Here is a 22,078-nt window from a genome sequence, read left to right as displayed (position 1 = left end):
TATTAATATTTAATGCAAAGTATTAGTGTCTACTGCTCCAGATTCTGAGTTTCAAATAAGGGGGGAATACTTTTTTACTTTTATATAGTGGGTTTTCAAGAAGACTTATTTTACTTAACAAGCATGTAGAGAGTGTTTTCTATGTGCCAGATATGGGTAAATTCTTGTACAATAAGGAACTCACTTAATGCGGATTACAGGACAATACTAACAGATGCCATTATTGCCCCCATTTTAAAAATGGGGAAACTGAAGCACAAGGAGTGAAGCAACTTGCTTAAGAGCAACTCTTAAATAGTGGATCTGGGACTCAAACCCATGCAGTCTATCTCCAAGAATACTTAGCTTTAACCCCACTTCACTCTGCTGAGGATGGCTGTGAGTTTGGCTGGCTAAGAAGGTAAAGATGAGGTGTTTCCCTGTTGTAGTTGGAACACCGCATTCGATGTGATTGCTGCTTTGTTCTTATTTTTGAACACATGGACTTTCTTAGAGTCAGCAAGTAAAAATGGAATTGGGCGTGGATAATACTTATGGAGGCCTTTGGAAATGGGTCCAAGTTTAGGGGCGGGAAGTCTGATGTTCTGCTTCTTCTGGGAATATCTAAAATATTTTCAGGCTAGCCTGATTTTATCAGGCAGATGTGCTCCTGAGAGATTTGAATATTTCTGCATGCCACAAATGTTTATCAGGTCATCCAGTGCTTGTATAAAAATACAAGCAAAATCATCCAGAAATGTTTATATTCCATCCAATGAACTCAGTGTGTGAAACAGAAGTTCTACCCCATGTCCTATATGCTTTCTCCTTTTATGGCCCTATCTGCACCACTTTGAACGGGGAAGTCTGAGGTATACACTCTGGGTATTTACAAAATTCTTCCAGAGTTGGGTCAGCAAGAGCATTTTCCTCAAAACAATGTGGCAACATGTCCTTCTTTATTTTTATAAAGTATTCCATCTGGGGAAAGATACAGTTGTGTGTTGTTTTTAAAAAAATCAACTTTATTGAGCTGTAATTAACATACAATATGATGCACCCATTTTAAGGGTATGAAGACATAATTTTAACCATGAGGTTTCTTTCCTCTCTAGGTACATAGCTAGAATGGAGCCTTTCAAGACGGTTTGGGGGATCACCTTCCTCGCAGCTAGTTTTGGCTTCATCAAGTCACAGAGAATGGGTAATGCATCGGAATCTTTCAGCCAAAAATGATGACCTTGCCAGGAACCTAGTGGGAGTGACAATCTTAAAAGAAAATGTTATAAGAGCTTCATGAAAAGCAAAAGGGAAATGACTCTTAAAGGACAATGTAGAATCTGGAATCTTTTAGTGAACAGTGGACACTTAGTTTTTTTTTAAAGCTTAACATCTAACAACAACAACAAAAATAGATATTGAAAAATACTATACTTCTGAATGTATTATCAGGCTCTCAAATGTTTTGTAAACATGGGCCTAGTGTATTGAGTCTGCATTTTACTTTGCCTTCTTTGGCAGAGCTAGTCCCAGGGGTAATTGCCATCACAAGATGGATAGCTTCACCTAACGCTAGTGACACCTCTGAAATATTTTGCAGTCATTTTAACAGGTTATTGGGACTGTTCAAGATGAAAGTCTCATCAAATGATTGTTTGAGGAGCCTGAAGCCCTCCTGAGACAATACTGAAGTTTAAATATTCAGATATAATTACACAGACTGTAATTTGTTGGGAAAAAAGACTCAAAGGTCTTCAAAATTTCCCTTCAGCTCTGACTCCTCTCACTTATGAACAGAAACTGTGACAGTCTTTTCATGTTTCAAACACCTTCTAAAATGACAAAAAGCTAGTGGAAGGGTTAAGAAAGTAACAATGTGATCATGGAATACATCTCTCAAGTTGTATATAGTGGAAGCAATAGTTACTTGCCTGGAAAATATTCTACAGTTGTAAGGTTTCTCCTGATTGGAAAAATCAGTCAAACACTTTATGGTCTGTGATCTCTTCTGAAAGAGATGGTAAGGGGACAAACCAGTTAGCCATCCCTGGAGCACTCACTGAATTCTCTTCTCCCAATAGGATTGCACTTCAGAGAGCCAGAGAGAAATAAAGCTTAAATGGCCTTAAGCTCATGTGTTATCTACCGTTTCACTAATTATGACTCCACTTAGCTTTATGACCAAGATCAGGCAAAATTCCAATAGGTGGTGGGATTCAAGACGCTAGAAGGGACAAATGGATTTAGTGTCACTGGAGGACGGCAACCTTCCCAGCCCTCCTCTATCTAAGTTCTCATGTGGTCTTTGCCTTTCTGTAATGTGGACTTTTAATTTAATCTTCTTCTTCTTTTTTAAATAAATTTATTGGAGTGACAATTGTTACTAAAATTACATAGATTTCAGGTGTACAATTCTGTATTGCATCATTTATAAATCCCATTGTGTGTTCAGAGTCAGTTCTCCTTCCATCAACATATATTTGATTCCCCTTACCCTCATCTCCCACCCCCCACCCCTCTTACCCTCTGGTAACCACTAAACTATTGTCTGTGTCTATGAGTTTTTGTTTCTCATTTGTTTGTCTTGTTCTTTTGTTGTTTTTGGTTTATATACCACATATCAGTGAAATCATACGGTTCTCTGCTTTTTCTGTCTGACCTGTTTCGCTTAGCATCACACTATTGGTGGGAATGCAGACTGGTGCAGCCGTTATGGAAGGCAGTGTGGAGATTTCTCAAAAAATTATGAATAGAATTACCATATGACCCAGCAATGCCTCTCCTGCATATCTATCCAAAAAATCTGAAAACATTTATACATAAAGACACGTGTGCTCCAATGTTCATTGCAGCTTTGTTTACGGTGGCCAAGACATGGAAACAACCAAAATGTCCTTCGATAGATGAATGGATAAAGAAGTTGTGGTATATATACACAATGGAATACTATTCGGCGGTAAGAAAAGATGATATAGGAACATTTGTGACAACATGGATGGATCTTGAGAGTATGATGCTAAGCGAAATTTAATCCTTTTTAAGGCAGTCTGGGATATGGACTGCTTTCCAATACTGGCTCTTGAATGGGTTTACCTGAGTTACTTTGCCTTTTTAGGTCTTATTTTCCTTATCTTGAGATGGATGAATGGGATTCATTATTCTATACTTGCACTGTTCAACAATGGCTACTAGCCACATGTGACTATTTAAATTAAAGTTAGTTAAAATTCAATAATAAAATAAAATAAATTTACTTTCTCAGTTGTACTAGCTACATTTTAGGTGCCCACTCAGCTCACATATCTAGTGGCTACAGTATTATGTTGTATAGTCTCACAGGAGTATTTCTAGCTCTAAAATTTTCTGATTCTCTTATTTGGTTTCATTTATGTTCAATATTTCCATCCTTGTAAGTGATGTCTTCTCTCTAACCCCTTCCCTTTCTTCCTTTTCCCCCCCAAATATTTCCTTCCTCAAATATTTTTTGGGTGATACTCCAGGCTAGACATTCAAGTGGCAGATGAGCAAACAAAAGATATGGTATCTGTTTCCATGGAGCTCACAGTCTAATTGTGAGATCGACATTAATTGAATTAGCATATTAATGAATGTTACATTACAAACCAAGATAAAAGAACATGATTCTATGGGCATTTGTAAGAAGAAAAAGAGGAAAGAGAAAGAGAGGGAAAAAGAGGGAGGGAAAGAGAGAGAGAGGAAGGAAAGAAGGAAGGAAGGAAGGAGAAAAAGAAACTCGATGGAGGGAATAGCATGTTAAAGGTCAGTGGCAAGTAGGAGCATGGAAAGTTTGAGAAACTGGACTAAGGAGCCTGGAACACACACAGCAAAGTGGAGAAGCTAGAGAGATAAAGCTAGAGCGACAATGTAGGGCCAGCCCAAGCCAGTATTTTAATCCTCCTGGCACAAAACAAATGGAAGATGTATTTAACCAGTGTGAGATGCTTATCCCTTGTTTTTCAGCCACTTAAAGCTAAAACCATCTTTATCTAGTTTCTGCTTTTGTTTCTCCTCTCATGACTAATTTATGTATTCTTCTCCCATCGTCACAGATAATCAAATTTAAGGTATTGGAGGACAGAAGTCATGGTGGTTACTGAGAAGTAGATAGATCATAATTACCTCTTCTTTTTGTCTTTGTAAGCACTGTTCTAAATCCACATTTTACTTCTTGTCCCAGAAAAGCAATGTTTGAATTGGAAGAGACCAGGTAACCTGATCGATCCCTTATTCTAGAGAAACACAATCTGAGAATGAGAGAGATTGGCTATTTGCTCGAGTCCTGCAGCCACCTGGTTGGTGTCTGATCCCTTGGATGCTGGAGACCAGAGAGGGCCACCTCGAGTATTGCTTGGTCTGACCACTGTTGGGATTTTATTTCCCTGAATTAGAGATGGATTTGGGAGAAGTAGTTGCACAGTGCAACCTTGAATTCAGGGGGCCAAAGGACAAATGTGAAGCACTTATGATAATGCCATGAGTCAAACTAAAAGGAGCTAGTGGTAGTCAGGGTGTGCCAGAGGTCAAAGCAGGAAAACTGATGTCTTAGGTAAAGTTCTCTAGAAACAGAGCCCCAAACAAGGATTTGGTGAACATGTTATTTAGGGACTACTCTTTTTTTTTTTTGAGTAATCTTTTTTTTTTTTTTTTTAATTTATTTATTTTATTTATTTATTTATTTTTTGTTTTTTGTTGAGAGCCCACTGGCCCATGTGGGAATCGAACCCGCAGCCTTCGGAGTTAGGAGCACGGAGCTCTAACCGCCTGCGCCACCGGACCGGCCCGAGACTACTCTTTAGGACAAATCTGTTAGGGACTGAGAGAAGTGAGATAGACTAGTGGGAGAAGAAGTGAAGCAAGTAACTACCATGATTTCAAGCCTTGGCCTGAGCCATGGGAGATGCTGGAGCATAAGTAGCACCACGAACTGTTTCAGTTAAGTCTAGGCGGCCAGGCATTTGTATTTCAAGGTGATCAAACATTGGCCACCCAGGATGGTGGTGTTGGTTAACTTCCCAGGTGTCTCCAGATAAAGCTGCTCCCTTTAGCCAGCAGCAGGTCTCTGGACAAAGTGTCAAATGGGAAAAGTTAACTGTTGCACTTGAAGCAGCATGAGTGTGCTAGCTAGAGCAAAGGTGATCTAGGTGGGTTACCAATGGCATTCTCTACTGGTAGAAAGGTGGTTTCTTTTAAAAGAAATTTTTATTTTATCTATTTATTATTGTTAGTGTTGACATAACGTTATATTAGTTTCAGATATACAGCATAGTGATTAGACATTTATATAACTTATGATCACCCCAATCAGCCCAGTACTCATCTGACACCACACCTAGTGATGCCATTGACTATATTCCCTATGCTGTACTTTCTGTTTTTATAGCTGGCAATTTGTACATCTTAATCACGTCCTCTTTTTCACCCAACTCCTCACCTCCCCCCAACTCATCTGGCAACCTGTTCTCTGTATCTAAGTTTGTTTCTCTTTTGTTTATTTTTAGATTCTACATATAAGTGAAATTATACAGTATTTCTCTTTGTTTGACTTATTTCACTTAGCATAATACCATATAAGTCCATTCTTTTTTATGGTTGAGTAATATTCCATTGTATATATGTACCACCTCTTTTTTATCCATTTGTCTATCAATGGACACTTAGGTTGCTTCCATATTGGTTATCTGCTGTGCAAGCAGATATGTGGGTTGTAAAGGCACTGATTTGGGAGAGATGTATTCAGAGCCAGTAGCTGTCAGTTTTATCTTAAATTGATTCTCTCCTCAGTCTGCAGGGAGGCCTCTGTGGGCGATGTTGTGTTTCTAGTGGACACCAGCATCAACAACCCTCGATATACCCAGGTCATGCGGGACTTCTTGTACATCATGGTGAATGGCTTCAATGTGGGCAGAGAGACCATCCGCGTGGGGCTGGCCCAGTACAGTGACGTGGCCCATTCCGAGTTCCAACTTTCCACCTACCGCCCCAAAGGCAATGTGTTAAACCACATTCGGAAGTTTCAATTTAAACCTGGGGGCACTGGGCGCAACAAGATGGGCCTGGCCCTGCAGTTCCTTCTAGAACACCACTTCCAGGAAACAGCGGGAAGCCGGGCAAGCCAGGGTGTGCCTCAGGTGGCCGTGGTGATCAGCAGCAGCCCAGCTGAGGACCCTGTGCAGGAACCTGCCGAGGCATTTAGGAGGGCAGGCATCCTGCTTTATGCAGTCGGTGTCAAAAATGCATCTTTGGCAGAGCTCAGGAAGATTGCGAGTCGTCCTGTGGAGAAGTTTGCCTCCTTTGTTTCCAACTTGTCTGGTCTGAGCATTCTTGCCCAGAAGCTGCGGCAGGAGCTCTGTGATACTTTGGCAAAAGCAGCTCAACCCATTGAGCACGTCTCTCCAGGTACAAAGGCGTTTCCCTTCTTATTTCTGATCTAGAAGTCACAGAACTCAAAGCTTTGTCTCTTATTCCTCCCTCACACTGTCCTTATTTTCCATATGTTTGCATGTTTGATTATAATATTAAATTTTTGCTAAACCATCTGTACCCTATGTTTCTCTCCAATCACTGACCCAAAACTTATCAATTCTTTTACAAATCCTGTGGGCCTTATGCTGGTTCTATATACGAATTAGTGTAAGTCCATTTTTGAAGGAAGAAATATTTGTTCCTAGAATGATATTATTATTCCTAGATTAGCTTATCCATATTGCCTGGATGGCTGGGGGACAGAAGAGAAGAGAGGAGAAGTAGGTCCCCCAGGAGGCTGGCTTATTTTACTGCCAGTGTTTTGGTGTAATGTACTGGTTAAGAGTAAGAAAGATCTGGGAAAAGATCTGGGAAAAGAAAGATCTGGGTTCAAATCCTAGTTCTCTACTTTCTAACTGTGTCACCTTTAACATGTTACTTTAGTTCTATGAATCTAAATTTTCTAGGATGACCGTACCTACCTCAGAGAGTTGTTGGATGCATTAAAAGAAATTATGCAAGTAAAGTGCTTATCACAGTGTTTAATCCATTAGAGGTACCCGTATGCATTATGATCATTACCTGTGATTATATACCTGTTATCAGCTTAGTACTTCTGCTATTGGTGATGGGCCATAAACTTGTGAAAATTCTTTATGAATTAATTACTAAACTCTATAAGAAAGCACAGAACTTTGAGCAGAGAAAGAGAAGCTTGCATGTGGGCTCATCAAAACACACAAGAAGATAGAGCCTTCATTACTTACTCATTATTTTGCTATTTCTACATAGGGTAAATGAATTGGAAGAATTGCTAAAACTTTTGATCCATTTGATTCTACAGGCGTATGGTGGTAGTATTGAACCTATACTTCCAACTTATATATCTTGCTTTTATATAGCACTTCAAGGTTTACAAAGAGGTTTTAGATAAATACATAGTAATAATAATTATGTTTTGATTGGTGCTATATAGTTTCAAACTTGTTTGCATTGTCCATCTGACTGATAGGTACATATATTGTTTTTTTTGGTTTAGGTACTTAGGGCAATTAGTATTTGTTTTTACATAGATACATGAAGCAATCAGTATTACTATTTGCATTTATGGTGTGAGGAAACTGAGGCCAAAGGTAACACAACTGGATGGCAGAGCTAGGACTTGATCCCAAGTCTTTCAGAGTAGATCCATTCCAATAGAAAGGTCTTAGATTGTGTTCCTTGGGAGCAGAGCCTGAAAAAAGGATTTAGATACTGGTTATTTATTAAAGAAGAGCTCCCAAAGGAGGTTGGTAAAGATGTAGGGATGCAGGACAGAGAAATAGAGGGAAGGACACAAGTTCCTCAGAAGGTAGTTTCAGCTTGATCCTACAGGAGAGCTCCTGATTTTCTTGACCCAAGGCAAGGAGACAGGCTTTCATAGCTGATAGGCAAAGCAGCTCCAGTACCTGAAGAGAAGCCCTCCAAAGAACACTGTACAGAAATAATAAAAAGGAATCCCAAAGGATCTGGGCAGAGCACTGATATTATCTGCTATAGTAGATTACCTTATTTTGTTCTGTGAGATTGTGAGGGCTGGTATACAGACTTCAGTGCTGCAGAGAGAGAACTGAGTCTCGAAGGGGTGAGTGATCAATAGGTCAGAGGGCTACTAAGTGGCAGAGCTACAATAGATGTATCATAGAACATGGGATACATTCCAGTCTTCTGACCTGTTGCTGCCAGCACACTCCTAGAGAAGAAGTTTACTCTCACTGGAAAGAGGACAGCCTCGTTCTCAGCATGCTGCTACATTTATACGAGTTTTCTTTCTGTTAATGAAAATGAAGGGATTGTCCAAGATTTCAAGTTTGGAGGTATCAGTAGAGCAGGACAGAAATCTCAGGAGGTGATGGAAGAAAAGGCACAGGGTTTGTTGTCCCTTCTCTCAGTACTCTGTTGTTTGGGGTGTCTGAGGACCATTGAATATAGGTCTTCTGGGATTTCTCTCCCCTTCTGTATGCCATTCGGCTCCATTGGTTCTAAGCATTGTGAGTGAAGATCCCTCTTGCCCTCTCTTGTACAGCTTGCAGAGAAGCAGTCGTGGCAGATATTGTCTTTCTGGTAGACAGCTCAACCAGCATTGGACCCCAGAATTTCCAGAAAGTGAAGAACTTCCTTCGTTCTGTTGTCTTGGGGCTTGACATCCGCAGTGACCAGGTCCGAGTGGGTCTCGCTCAGTATAATGACAACATCTACCCAGCCTTTCAGCTGAACCAGTACCCTCTGAAGAGTGTGGTCCTGGAGCATATCCAGAACCTGCCCTACCGTACAGGAGGCACGAACACCGGGAGTGCCCTGGAGTTTATCAGGACCAACTACTTGACGGAGGCAGCTGGCAGCCGGGCCAAAGACAGGGTTCCCCAGATAGTTATCCTAGTGACAGACGGAGAGTCAAATGATGAAGTCCAGGAGGCAGCTGACAGGTTGAAAGAAGATGGAGTTGTTGTGTATGTGGTAGGGATTAATGTCCAGGATGTCCAGGAGTTGCAAAAAATGGCCAGTGAGCCATTTGAGAAATTTCTCTTCAACATTGAAAACTTCAACATTCTGCAGGATGTCTCAGGAGGCATACTTCAGACACTGTGCTCGGCAGTGGAGGATAAGACGAGAGGTAAGAAGCTGTGTCAAAACCCAACGTCCAAACCAGGATGCCTAGTTACAATAAGAGCCAGGATATGTGGAGTGCAGTGGAAAGTAGGAGACGGAGTTCCCTGCCATCCCTGGAGAACGTGGGGAGACTTTCTAGATGAAGGAACATCTAAGGTAGGGATTGAAGCAGGGGTGTGCAAACTGCGGCCGGCAGGCCAACTGCGGCCCGCAATCCATTGTTACGTGGCCTGCAGCAAATTCCAAAAATATATTTAGTTTACGTAAATAAGCCAGGAGAGGCAATATGTACTTCACCTCGAGTGAGTGGCCCGGCTGTTTGCATATTTTACCGCATATGGCCCTTGGTGAAAAGTGTTGAAAAAAGTTTGGACACCCCTGGATTGAAGGATACAGGAAGTTCTTATGGGTGGAAAAGAACATCCTACCGTGTTGGTAAAAGGAAACAGCATGGGTTTTGGAGTCCAGAAAACCTGTTTTTGTTTTTTGTTTTTTTCCAATCCTGCCTTTGCTAGTTTCTGGTTATGTGAGCATGCACACGCAGCTTCACTTCTTTACTTCTGTTTTCTCATCTGCACAATGAAGATAATAATACTTGCCAGCAGGGTGTTTGTGAGGAGATAAAGTATACCAAAATCTCTAGCATAGAATATGTTAACTTTCTTTGTCTCCTCCATTGTTTGAAGAATAATAATTAAAAGGTACTTTTGTCTAATGAAGCAGACAACAAAGGCAGCAGGGTATAAGTGGGAGAGAGCCTTGTGGGGGAAGAAGTGGATATACAATATGTACAGTGTTACATAAATAAAGTACCTCTCCCTCTTATACCGCCCCCCAAAACCATGGCTGTATTCAATTTTCATGAGATCTTGATTTGCTTTGTTTCGTCTGCTGTGTCTTTTCCTCTCCTGTCCCCTTCAGTTCCAGGATTCATCCAGGCCCCTGCAGATGTGGTCTTTCTTGCCGACACCTCACAGAAAACATCACGGGCCAGTTTCCAGTGGATGCAGAATTTCATCTCCAGAGTGATTGGCATGCTGGATATTGGCAGGGACAAGTACCAGGTTGGGCTGGCTCAGTATGGTGGTCAAGGTCACACTGAATTTTTGCTCAATACCTACAAGACCCAGGATGAGATGCTTGCTCACATCCATAAACACTTTGTGTTCCGGGGTGGCTCTAGGAGGACAGGCAAAGCTCTGCGATACCTTCATCAGAACTTCTTCCAGGAGGCAATGGGAAGCCGGTTTCTCCAGGGCATTCCCCAGTATGCAGTGGTCATTACCGCAGGCAAATCTGACGATGAGGTCTTGGATGCCGCACAGACATTGAGGGAGAAAGGCGTGAAAGTCATGACGGTGGGCGTACAGGACTTTGACAGAAGAGAGCTGGAGGGGATGGCGTCCCCACCTCTTGTATATGAGATGCAAGGACACGATGGAGTCAGACAGATGATGCAAGATGTGAATATGGTGATCCAAGGGATTGGGAAGCCTGAGCTCAGGACTGAGCCTGAGAAGGAGGCTGTTGTAGGTAAGGTTTGGTTCCTAGGTGTGTGAGCCACGGGGAAGTCTTAGCATAACAGAAAAGTCTGGGGACAGAGCAGAGAAGGGGGCATTCTGGATTCCTTCACACCGGGACACCAGCACTAGAGGATTGGGAAGAGGAGGAGGCATGGAGCTGCCTCAGGCCCACTCCTTGTATTAGTTAACTATAGTTACAATAATGCTGCATGACAAGCCATCCAAAGAGTCAGTGGCTGAAAAGAATTACTTATTTTAACTGCTGGGGGTCAGCTTCTCTTCACTGGGCTTTGCTGATCTTGCCTGAGTTTATTCACACATTTGGGATTTGGCTGAGAGTTGGCTGAGCTACGTTTGGCTCTGCTCCACAGCTCTCTTCTTCCGCCTGTGATCATTAGGCTAGTCTGGGCATATCCTTCCCATGGTAACTGCAGATGTGCAAGAGAGAAAACCCACTTGCATAAGCACTCTTCAGACCTCTGCATCATTATCTGCTAACATTGGGGGGCAGTCTAGAAGTAGTGAGGGATGAGATTGGATTAGGTAGGGTGGACCCTGATCATGAGGTCCCAAAGGCACTGGGAAGTAACAGTAGGCTTTTACGCAGGAAAAATGACATGACTAAAATAGTCCTTAAGGAAGCTTTCAGTGGGCAGGCTGGACTCCACATGACATCTCTGACTCAGAAGGACTTTAAGGATAAGCTGTCATCTGTCCATATAGAGAAGATACCGGGGTCTAGCCAACAGTGGCTCTCACAATGAAGAAAGGTGATTAATCCTGATGACAACTTGAAAGGAGAATAATAACACTTGGCACCAGCAGGTGAAACAGGGGAGAAGTCAAAGATGCTTGGTGTTTTAGACTTGGCAAAATCGGGAGCAATATCCTCTTTTTAAATCTAGTATTGATTTTTGGTTCTTTATATATATATATATATATATATATATATATATATATATATATATATATATATATATATATATAAAGACCAAGAAGGAAATTTTAGGACAGCAACTGATCAAAGATAAGTCAAAAGGTTATTTTGTTGCCCCTATATTCTCTTCTCCAAACTTTGTTTCACAACATTCAGTTGTCTACAGACTGGTTTCAGCCTCCTGCATATGTGGTTTTGGCTTTCTGCTAGGGAGATTTTTTTTTTTTCATACATCAAAGCAGATTTGAACCTTTTTGGTATGTGGACACAGTGGTTTTCCCTACATTAAATTGGGAGAGAGGTGTCTGGACTCCTCTGAGAAGGGAGTTTAATGTAGTTATAACTCTATTATCTCGTTTGAGAAAGGTGAAAGGGAAGATTCTTATATAGCAAAATAGAACAGCCATGTAGCCCGATTTCTGGACAGCAAATTTTGATAGGAATTTGCCATATTTCATGTCTCTGTTGAAATGACATGAAATTTATCAGAGAAAGGTACACAAGTTATTATTTCCTGTCTATAGAAATAAACAGACAATATTTATTAATAGTCACAATTTATTATTTCTTTCTTTTACTAAGACGGACGAAAAATGATTAAATCCAAGAGGTTTCAGGCCTATGAAAGAGAATTTCATCCAGGATTTCCTGGAACTCAAAAAATGAAGAAAAAACTAGTCCAGCAAGACTCATATGCTTCTAGTGGACTTAGATGAATTGCAAAATGACCTTAAAGCACATTCTTATGGATATTTACATATTTTATAAGTGGATACTCTTTTGTGTGAAAAATTTTGAGATATATATGAACCCTGTGACATTCTTTGACCATCATGCCAAATTATGGTCATAAAGGCTTCCACTAAATTCTGAAGTGTATTAATATAAGTTAATACATATGATAAGTTAACATGCAATAAAGGTTAATGCATGTAATATAAGTTAATATATATTATTACAATTTGTAATACTAAATGTTATAAAAATAAATATGTAAATATTACGTGTAAATATATAAATATTATGCTATAAAAATATAGCATAATACATCTTTTATATACAAAATAAGTGTTGTCTTTACTACTCTGTTCTTATGCTAAAGCCCTTCTTTTTGTTTTTGTTTGTTTCTAGCGTGTGCAGCTGCTATTCCTGCCGACGTAGTATTCCTCATTGAAGAATTTAGCAGGGTTAGGCAATCTAATTTCCAACAGGTTGTCAATTTCTTGAAGACCACCATCAGCTCTGTAAGCATTCATCCTGATGTTGTGAGAATTGGCTTGGCCTTTTACAGTGAGGAACCACGACTTGAGTTTTCACTGGATACGTTTCAGAATCCAGCCCAAATCTTAGAGCATTTGGACAAATTAACGTATCAGGGAAGAAGAGGAAGGACCAAGACTGGTGCTGCTTTGGATTTCCTAAGGAATGAGGTTTTCATTCAGGAGAAGGGCAGCCTGTCCAAGCAAGGTGTGAAGCAGATAGCCGTGGTCATCACGGAAGGCTTCTCCCAAGACTCTGTATCCAGACCGGCTTCTCTCCTCCGCAAGATGGGGGTTACCATCTATGCAGTGGGTACCCAGCTTGCCTCAGAGAGTGAGGACCTGGCAAAGATAGCTTCGTATCCTCCTGGGAAGCATGTCGTCCATCTGGAATCCTTTTTACAACTCTCCATAGTGGGAAACAAGATTAAGAACCAGCTCTGCCCTGAGATTGTGGGCAGCAGGGCTCCCATTACTGGGATAGGCTCTGCCCTACAAGAAGGTAGGAGGACCTTTTCCAAACTTGATAACTTTATATATATATATATATATATATATATATATATATATATATATACACACACACACACACACATATATATATACATATATATATATATATACATACATATATATATATTTTTAAATCTTTACTCTGCTTGCTCCATACACTCACCTCCTCTACCCCTCACCTCCACCCCCACCCAAGAAAAGATTTTGGAGTCAACTCATTAGAAAACAGAAACATAAAACTTATAAAATCAATCCTTACCTGGCAAGGGAGGTACCATGATCACGAAGGTGGTTTCCCCAGGGCGAGGCTTATCCATTGCACTCCGGATGTGCTGACCCCTGCGATTTCCCCAAATGTGGGAAACGCGACTGCATAATTTATGGTAGTGGGGATTGTATTCGCGCTCTCCCCTGATGTTCTCTGGTAGCAAAACAGATGATTTAACAGCCATAGTATGATCTGACACTCTAGTAAAAGTTGTGAATTCAAAAAACAAAACAAAACAAAAAAACTTATAAAATCAAAATGATTTTGTCTTGATTCCAAACAATGTAGAAGCATATGAAGTAAAAAGTGAACATTCCTCCCTCATCTCTTTGAACAATTTGTTGCAAATATATGTGTATTTACAGTGGAAGTCCAAGGGATCTTAGTATGGATTGACCAAATCTGAAGTCACTTAGAGAAGGAAATTATTTCTAAAAAGACACATTCTTAAAATTTATTATTTTTATTTTAAAACATAACAAATGAACATTAAATCTCCAATCTTTGGTGTAGGGCCAAGGCTTCTTTGAATGTGATCCCTGTTGATTGGCATTCTGTACCTTTTCTTCATCAATCATCCAATAGTGTATTTTCTACAATTTCCAGCTTCTTTAAAGTGGGAAGATAACTTAGCCACTTTTGAAACAATCTGAGTACTGAAATCCTTATTGAGTTTTATGATCTCAAAAATTCAATTTTTTATAGTGCCATCTAGTACACCAACAATTTCTTTGATAATAACTTTCCTTTATTGGCTTTTCTAAGCAGTTAACCTGGTTTTCATAGACGCAATAAACTTCCTTTATTCACACTCATATCCTATTGATTTGCACAATATTTTATTTGTTGTGTAATTAGAATAACAAAACCATCATAAACAGGCTGGGGACAAACCCACATTGCTCTTGGTAGGCTTATTCTTCCACTGAGTAAAGCAGAACTGTATAGTGTTCAATTGGGTGGGGGGCAGGGCGCCTCCAGGGAGAGGGCACTCAACGCATTGTGGGAATATCACTTTTTTTTTTCAATCTGGGGAGTCACTTAAGAGAAGGTAGGTTAGGAGAGTTCCTACTGTATGCAGTTAAAACAAAACAAAACAGAAAAAACGTAGCAGTTAAATATATGCACCTTGGAGTCAAAATGCCTGAATTTTAAATCCCAAATTTGCCATTTACTGGCTGTTAAAAATATATTTGTGTCTGTCTGTCTACCTGTCTATTTTTGTCCACCCATGCTAGTGTTTCTTAGATTCAAATCAGAACTGTAGAAAGAAGATGACAACTTGAAACGTAGATAATTAACTTAAGAATTCAAGGCTGGCTGTGATTATATCTTTAGTGGAAAATGAGCTTTTTTTTAAAAAAAAAAATCACTAAATGATCTTGTAATTTCTTGATCACTTGTGCCAAGGTTTAGAGATTTAAAATATCTAAATAAATTTCCATCTTTCTCTGTGGCCTGTATTTTTAGTCCCTTTCTCTGTCCTGGGAATGAGGAACAAAATTGTTAAATATGAGTTTCATTTCCTTGTACCCCCCCTTGCCTATATTCTGTAAGGAAAGAGAGAAGGCTCCTTTTCTCTCCTAATTCACAGTGTAAAGAGTTGAGATCTGATTTCTCTTCCAGACTGCACAGCAGCTAAAAAGAAACCTGGATTCAGGAAAATCAGTCCAAAGTGTAGAGGAGTTAGGAGTGGGAGTAGCTTACAGGTAAATAGAAGTTGGGACATGTTTAAAAATCAGAATTCTGTCCTTGCTGATTATAATGATCATACTATCTACCACTTATTGGTCATCTGCTATGGGTCAGACACTCTGCTAATAACTTTGTGTATGTAATAGATTTGGATGCTTAGTAGCAACCAGACTCTAAAAACTATCTTTCTCTTCTGCCAACCCCCAATCCCCAAATCTTCATCTGCCAAGGCTGTCAAGAATATGTATTGCCAGGCAGTACTCAGGGCTCTTAGCTCTTCTGGGCTGCCATGGAGCCTCTTTGGGCCACTGCTGCATGGGGTTGGCTACAGAGATGCCTCTTCATTCACAGTGGTCCTTTCCTCAGAATGGGGCTAGCCATCTACCTGTCACCAGTGGGTCCTGGGTTCCAGCAAGGTCTGAGTTTCTGCTTTCTTTTTTCATAATTTCCCCTCTGTTCTCCTTGCATTCAACAAACACCATAGCTGCAGATCTCTGCATTCCTCTAAGCCACATCCCTTTCAATGCCTGCCTCTCTTGGGTAGGGTTGCCGCTGAAATATAGGATGTCCAGTTAAATTTGAATTTCATTCAGATAAACAAGAAATATATATATATAGAGAGAGAGATATAGATATAGATATATAGATCTCTCTCTCTCCATATATATATATTCAGTGTAAGTATGTCTCATATTGACTGGACCAAGTTACTCCCAAATGGAAGGCATGAGCAAGGGAATCCAACTCCCACCTCAGACCACTTCCCTTTTGGCCAGGAAACATGGAAAGGCTCTTGATTCTTCCCTGCATCAAGGGATTCCAGAGATTAATAACACAAGGCTGGGCAGCCCTTACTGAAAGGAGCGAGGAGATAGCTATGTTTCATTCTTTTTGAGGAATCTGCAACATGATAAAAGAACAAAGCACTGGGTGATCTTAACCGTGAATTTTAAATACTCAGCTCTGCTATGTTTCCATAATCTTACTTAATTCTCACAATAAGCTCACTAAATGGGTGTTAAGCATCTTGTTTTACGGATTAGGAAACTGAGATGCAAAGGGGCAAGCCTGCTAGTAAGTGGTGGAGACAGGATCTAAATGTAGAGCTGTGTTGTCCTTTGGAGTCTAGGCCTTAATACAAAGTGATTCATTTAAGTAAGGCTCATTTAAAGCAGAAAGTTTTAAATTTATTTGAATTAATTAAATTAAATTTCAGAAAGTGCCCACATATTTTAAAAGTGCCACTCTTTTGTTCATATGCTTAAAAAGTGCAACTTGCATGAGAAGCAGAAATATTGGATACTGAGACAATTCATACTTTCAGATATGTTCTGCTATTTTACTTTTAGCTTGTTCTCAACTTCCCGTTTGAGAAATATCAAATAATATTTACTTCATGTCTCAAGTGGGGTTCACCAGAAACAGACTCTGAGACAGGTATATGGATGTGAGTGGTTTATCTGGGAGGTGACTCTAGGGCACCGTGGTAGGGAAGTAAAGATGAGAGACAGGAAGGCAGCCAGAACAGGCTGAGTGAGTGAGCAGCTAATTGCTGTAGGCAGCTGGGGCTCAGTTCTGCTGGGGACTCAGGGAAACTATGTAGAACTTACTTCAGAGTTGTCCCACCCAAAGGGCAAGGGAGCTAGAGTATTTATCCATTAACTCCTGTCAATCCTTAGTGTTTAGCTGCTCCCAAACTCACTCTCAGTCATTCTGGCCTGCCTACTGTATGAGCTGATCACGCTCCTGCCAAAGAATATCCCTAGACAGAGTCACAGATGCTTTCAGTAGAAAGTTGCTGGCTCTCAATAGGACAAGCAGTGCTGAGGGAGTATGGGTGGGGATTGGGATCAATAGCTTTGGCTACACACTGTCGTACATCTGTTCTAATGGGTTGCTGCTTCTTATTGCCTAGGCTGTGTGTACATCGAGAAAGCAGATATTTACTTCCTTATTGATGGGTCTGGCAGCATCACACAAGACGATTTTCTTGAAATGAAGACGTTCATGAACGAGGTGATAAAGCTGTTCCATGTTGGGCCCGACAGAGTACAATTTGGTGTCGTTCAGTACTCAAATAGAATTAATAGTCAATTTGTCCTCAGCCAGTATCCCAGTGTGACAAGGCTAAAGGAAGCCATTGATGGCATCCAGCAGAGTGGAGGGGGTACCTTGACGGGTCAGGCCTTGAGTAACATGGCTCAAGTCTTTGCAAACACTGCTCGCAGCAACGTGCCTTGGTATCTCATAATCATCACTGACGGTGAATCTGAGGACCCCGTGGCTGAGGCTGCAGAGACACTGAGGGAAGATGGCATCATCATTTATGCTATTGGAGTCAGAAACGCTAGCACTACTGAGCTTGAGGAGATAGCTAAGGACAAGACGTTTTTTGTGTACGAGTTTGATTCCTTGAAGGCCATCCAACAAGAAGTGGTACAAGACATCTGCTCCTCAGAGAGTAAGGATTTTTTTCTTCAATCTCTCTCTCTCTCTCTCTCTCTCTCTCTCTCTCTCTCTCTCTCTTTCTCTCTCCAAGTTTATGTGTCTAATCTATGTGAATTCTTGAAGTGTGGATTCACTGGTCCAAAAGTGAGTATTGGACACAGAGTGACCATTACCTAGAATGAACCAAGCCTGTCAAATTTTATATCTTTATCATACTCTTGTGTCTTATTTTGAGAGTGGTTTGTGCTGGGTCACAGAAAATTTATTTCACTCACTTCCTCTTCCAATCCCTTTAAAAATATTTTCATGTTGTGTATATGCCACCTCAGACTGTCTCTGGGGACTTATAATTAATTGGTTTCAGGCTCTGAATGAATGTTCTGTTCTGCTCCTTTCCCCCTCAGCCTGCAAGAATAGGAAAGCTGACATTATCTTCCTGATAGATGGTTCAGAATCCATCCTCTCAAAAGACTTTGAAAAGATGAAGGGATTCATGATGAGCATGGTGAACCAAGCTAATATAGGTGCTGATGAAATTCAGATTGGCCTTTTGCAGTTCAGCTCAATCCCCAAGGAAGAATTCAGGCTCAACCAATACTCTTTAAAGGTGGACATTCACAGAGCCATCTCTAATGTTCAACAAATGAAAGATGGCACCCACACCGGGAAAGCCTTGAATTTTACTCTACCTTTTTTTGACAGTTCAAGAGGAGGGAGACCCAGTGTTCATCAGTATTTGATTGTGATTACAGATGGGGTCTCCCATGACAATGTAGCCATACCAGCCAAGGCCCTCAGGGACAGAAACATAATTGTTTTTGCCATTGGGGTGGGAGAAGCCAAACGCTCTCAGCTCTTGGAGATTACTAATGACGAGCACAGAGTGTACCATGAAGAAAATTTTGAGTCCCTGGAGAATCTGGAGAAGGAAATTCTTTATAAGGTCTGCATTCCACAAGGTGAGTGACAGAGTGTTTGTTATTTGATCCACAAGCCCATGGAAGGTGTCAGGGACCTTGTTGACTCTCTTAATAAAATAAAACTGATCCTTCTAGCTGGGGGAGGGAGGGGTGATCATCCTGGGGAGGACAACTGGCTTGAACTCCCGAGATGCTGTGGTTCACCTTCCCCTGGGGATTCTTTTAATCATTCCCTGGCCATCACCACTCTGGCCTCCAGAGGCCTGAACCTTCTCAGAACTCTGTCGCTAGAAAGTCCTCACAACTCTTCTCTTTAGTCCTTGTAGGTAGATGAAACCAGACTGGAATGTGTAAACATAGCTTACTGAAGATATGAGCGTATCAAAAGGGAAATGGAAGCAGAGAGCAGTATCAGTTAGACAGTAGTTCTTATGAAATAGAAAGCACTCTTTTCTACGTGTGTTCTGTATAGGGATCTCTCTGCTTTGTTGCCAATCTGCTTCCATATGGCTGAGGTCATCCTCAATCTTATTTTATCTCCTCAAGCTTTTGTCCAAAACAGCAAGGTCCAGAGACAAGGGTTCCTTTTCCCAACAGTCTAAGTCTATTTTGCTCCTTTCTCAAGAGTTGCCTTTTAGAGGTTGATTGACCCGGAGAATGTCTTCATAGATGATTCCACCTCCTTCCCTCCCACAGGGACTGATATTCTACAGCATAACCATATTATAATCAGGATAGCTAACCTTTAGATGGAACAGCCCACCCCACCAGGGGCTGTTCCAAGGGCTTTCATATGTTAAAACATAGAATCTTCACATAAACGTATTGAATGGGTGTATATACTATTTTACAGATGAGGAAATCAAGGCACAGAAAAATCAGGTCATTTGACCCAAGTAAGTAGCAAAGCTTAGATTTGAACTTGAGGCAGTCTGGTTTTAGAGTCTGTGTACTAAATACTGTTCTATATTGCCTTTTGGTATATCTAGTAGAGTAGAGCATAACAGAGCCTCTCAAACTTTAACATGCATGTGAATCACCTGGAGATCTTGTTAAAATTCAGATTATGATTCAGTAATTCTGTGTGGGATTCTATATGACTAACATGCTCCCGGCTGATCCTGCCAGTCCTTAAATCACACTTGGAGTAGAAGGGTAATATAGAATAGTAAGGCAAAGTGAAACATAGTATAGTATAGAAGAGTATTATATGATATATAGTCAAGTGTTGCTTAATGAAGGGATACGTTATGAGCAATGCGTTGTTAGGGGATTTTGTCATTGTGTGAACATCATAGGTTACACAACCTAGATGGTATAGCCTACTGCTGTAATTGTAAGTGCTGTACTTTCATAGGACTGGTGGTACAGGAGGTTTGTTTACACCAGCATCACCACAAACATGTGAGTAATTGTAGTGTAAGCTCTGACAGTTGGCTTTTCCATTTGTAATGCAAGTGCTTAACTTAAGTTTTGATTGGTGAGGCATTCATTTCAGGTACCCAGCTGCATCAATGGAGTCTATCTTGAATAAACACATTGCTAGCTACACAAGATAAAGTCAGGCTGCCTACCCTCCTGTTCCCTCCTGTTTTAGAAATCTTGGTTGATTTCCATAACTGACCATTTGGGCTACTTGTTTTTTCCCTTCTTGCACTTTAAATTCACCTTTATGTTTTAAATTCACCAATAATGAGCAACAGAACCTTAGCCCATCCCCACTCACACTTGGTCCCAATCAAAGCAGAACCCAAGGGCTCTGCATTCTCTCTCTACCTGTGACCTCACTATTTGCCCCCTGGTGTGCCTCGTACACTCCAGGGCCTATAAGTAATAAACTCTTTTTTTCTTCAAATTTTCCTAATGGTCGTTGCTAAAGGGCATCTTGTAATTGTAATAAGAACCAAAGGGTTGGTTCAGCTGTAACATTGGTTTAGAAAGAGAAGATGTTCCCCAGTAGGAAGCTCATTGGGGCCCAGGTGAGTACCCCCAGGCATTTCTAGTGACAGCATTACTATCCGTAGGCTGAGACTGGTACAAAATTGTCATACATTGTACTATGGCCTTACACTATGGCTACGACATCACTAGGCAATAGGAATTTTCAGCTCCACTATCATCTTCTGGGATCACAGTTGTATATGTTGTCTGTTGTAGACCAAAATGTCATTATGAGCTGCATGATTGTAGTATAGTATAGAATAGCATAGAATGTCATCAAATGGTATAATATGGTATAGTAATGTGTAGTATGGTAAAATATAGTATAGTATGGAATCATATAGAAGAGTATATAATGGAACCCATAAAGTCCAATATTCCTACATCAACCCCATGTGAAGCAGATGCTATTATTATGATGCCCAATTTCCAGATGAGAAAAATAGGAGAGCTTAAAAAGCACAGATGGGAAATAATGGAAGTAGGGTTTGAACTTCCTAGCAGTTTGGTGTCAAAAACTGGAGCCAATGTTTTAGAGTTATTAAATTCATATTTTTGTTTATACTGCCTAAAGAATATCAGTACTTTGCAGTGTTCTTGGTGAATTAAAAAATCAATTGAAAAGAGTACATGTGTAACATTTGTTAAGTAATCATGGATTATGGGAAGTCCTGCATTAAGCAGTTCATTCTTTAGGAATCAAAGTTCTATTTTCTTTGTTTATATTCACCTAGGTATTATCAGGGGAAGGAAAAGAGATATAGGATTCGCTTCTCTTTTCAATTCATTTTGCACCATGTAGTAAATAGGATTTATATTTTTCTACAGCTTTGTCATTGACTTTTAATTTATTTTTATTTATTTATTTTTTATTGGGGAATATTGGGGAGCAGTGTGTTTCTCCAGGGCCCATCAGCTCCAAGTTGTTGTGCTTCAATCTGGTTGTGGAGGGCGCAGCTCAGCTCCGCGTCCAGTCCCCATTTTCAGTCTTTAGTTGCAGGGGGCGCAGCCTACCATCCCATGCAGGTATTGAACTGGTAACTTTGTTGTTGAGAGCTCGTGCTCTAACCAACTGAGCCATCTGGCTGCCCCTGTCATTGACTTTTTTGATGAAATTAGCTGGATACTTTAATCATAGCTGAAACCTAATTAATTCTAGAATTCTAGAATCATAAAGCTGAATCATAAAGACCTTAGAGGTTATCTAGCAAGGTTCAGCCCTCTCTGTTAATAGGGGAAGGAATGCCCCTTGCATTACAGAACAAACCACCTGAAAATGTTCCTGGGGAAAATATAAATTAGAAATGTTGGAATAATATACCACACTGCAAAAAGGAAATTCCTCTTTTCTGAAATTAGATGTGATATGGAAATTGGATTTACATTGGTGAAAAGTCCTTTTGGTGAATTTCAATTAGAGAGTTAAACATCAAAACAAAACCAAGATGTGTTATATGAAAGGA

The 22,078-nt window shown here is 40.4% G+C and overlaps 1 protein-coding gene across 1 annotated transcript in view; it reads left to right on the top strand.

The window, feature by feature from the left end:
* Positions 1 to 1,107: 1,107 nt before the first annotated feature.
* The window catches only part of LOC308507679 (collagen alpha-4(VI) chain-like), a gene marked incomplete at its 5' end in the record, with an annotated part of 91,461 nt that continues 70,490 nt past the window's right edge, over positions 1,108 to 22,078 (top strand). Inside the window, 7 exons of the mRNA XM_081072950.1 lie at positions 1,108 to 1,183; positions 5,782 to 6,396; positions 8,528 to 9,115; positions 10,039 to 10,644; positions 12,703 to 13,332; positions 17,222 to 17,767; positions 18,159 to 18,713. Coding sequence (XP_080929076.1) covers positions 1,108 to 1,183; positions 5,782 to 6,396; positions 8,528 to 9,115; positions 10,039 to 10,644; positions 12,703 to 13,332; positions 17,222 to 17,767; positions 18,159 to 18,713 — 3,616 coding nt within the window. The remainder of the gene's footprint in view (positions 1,184 to 5,781; positions 6,397 to 8,527; positions 9,116 to 10,038; positions 10,645 to 12,702; positions 13,333 to 17,221; positions 17,768 to 18,158; positions 18,714 to 22,078) is intronic.

Source organism: Rhinolophus hipposideros (assembly GCF_964194185.1).
Source record: "Rhinolophus hipposideros genome assembly, chromosome: 14".
NCBI lineage: Eukaryota > Metazoa > Chordata > Mammalia > Chiroptera > Rhinolophidae > Rhinolophus > Rhinolophus hipposideros.
This window is presented reverse-complemented; position numbering and strand designations above follow the sequence as displayed.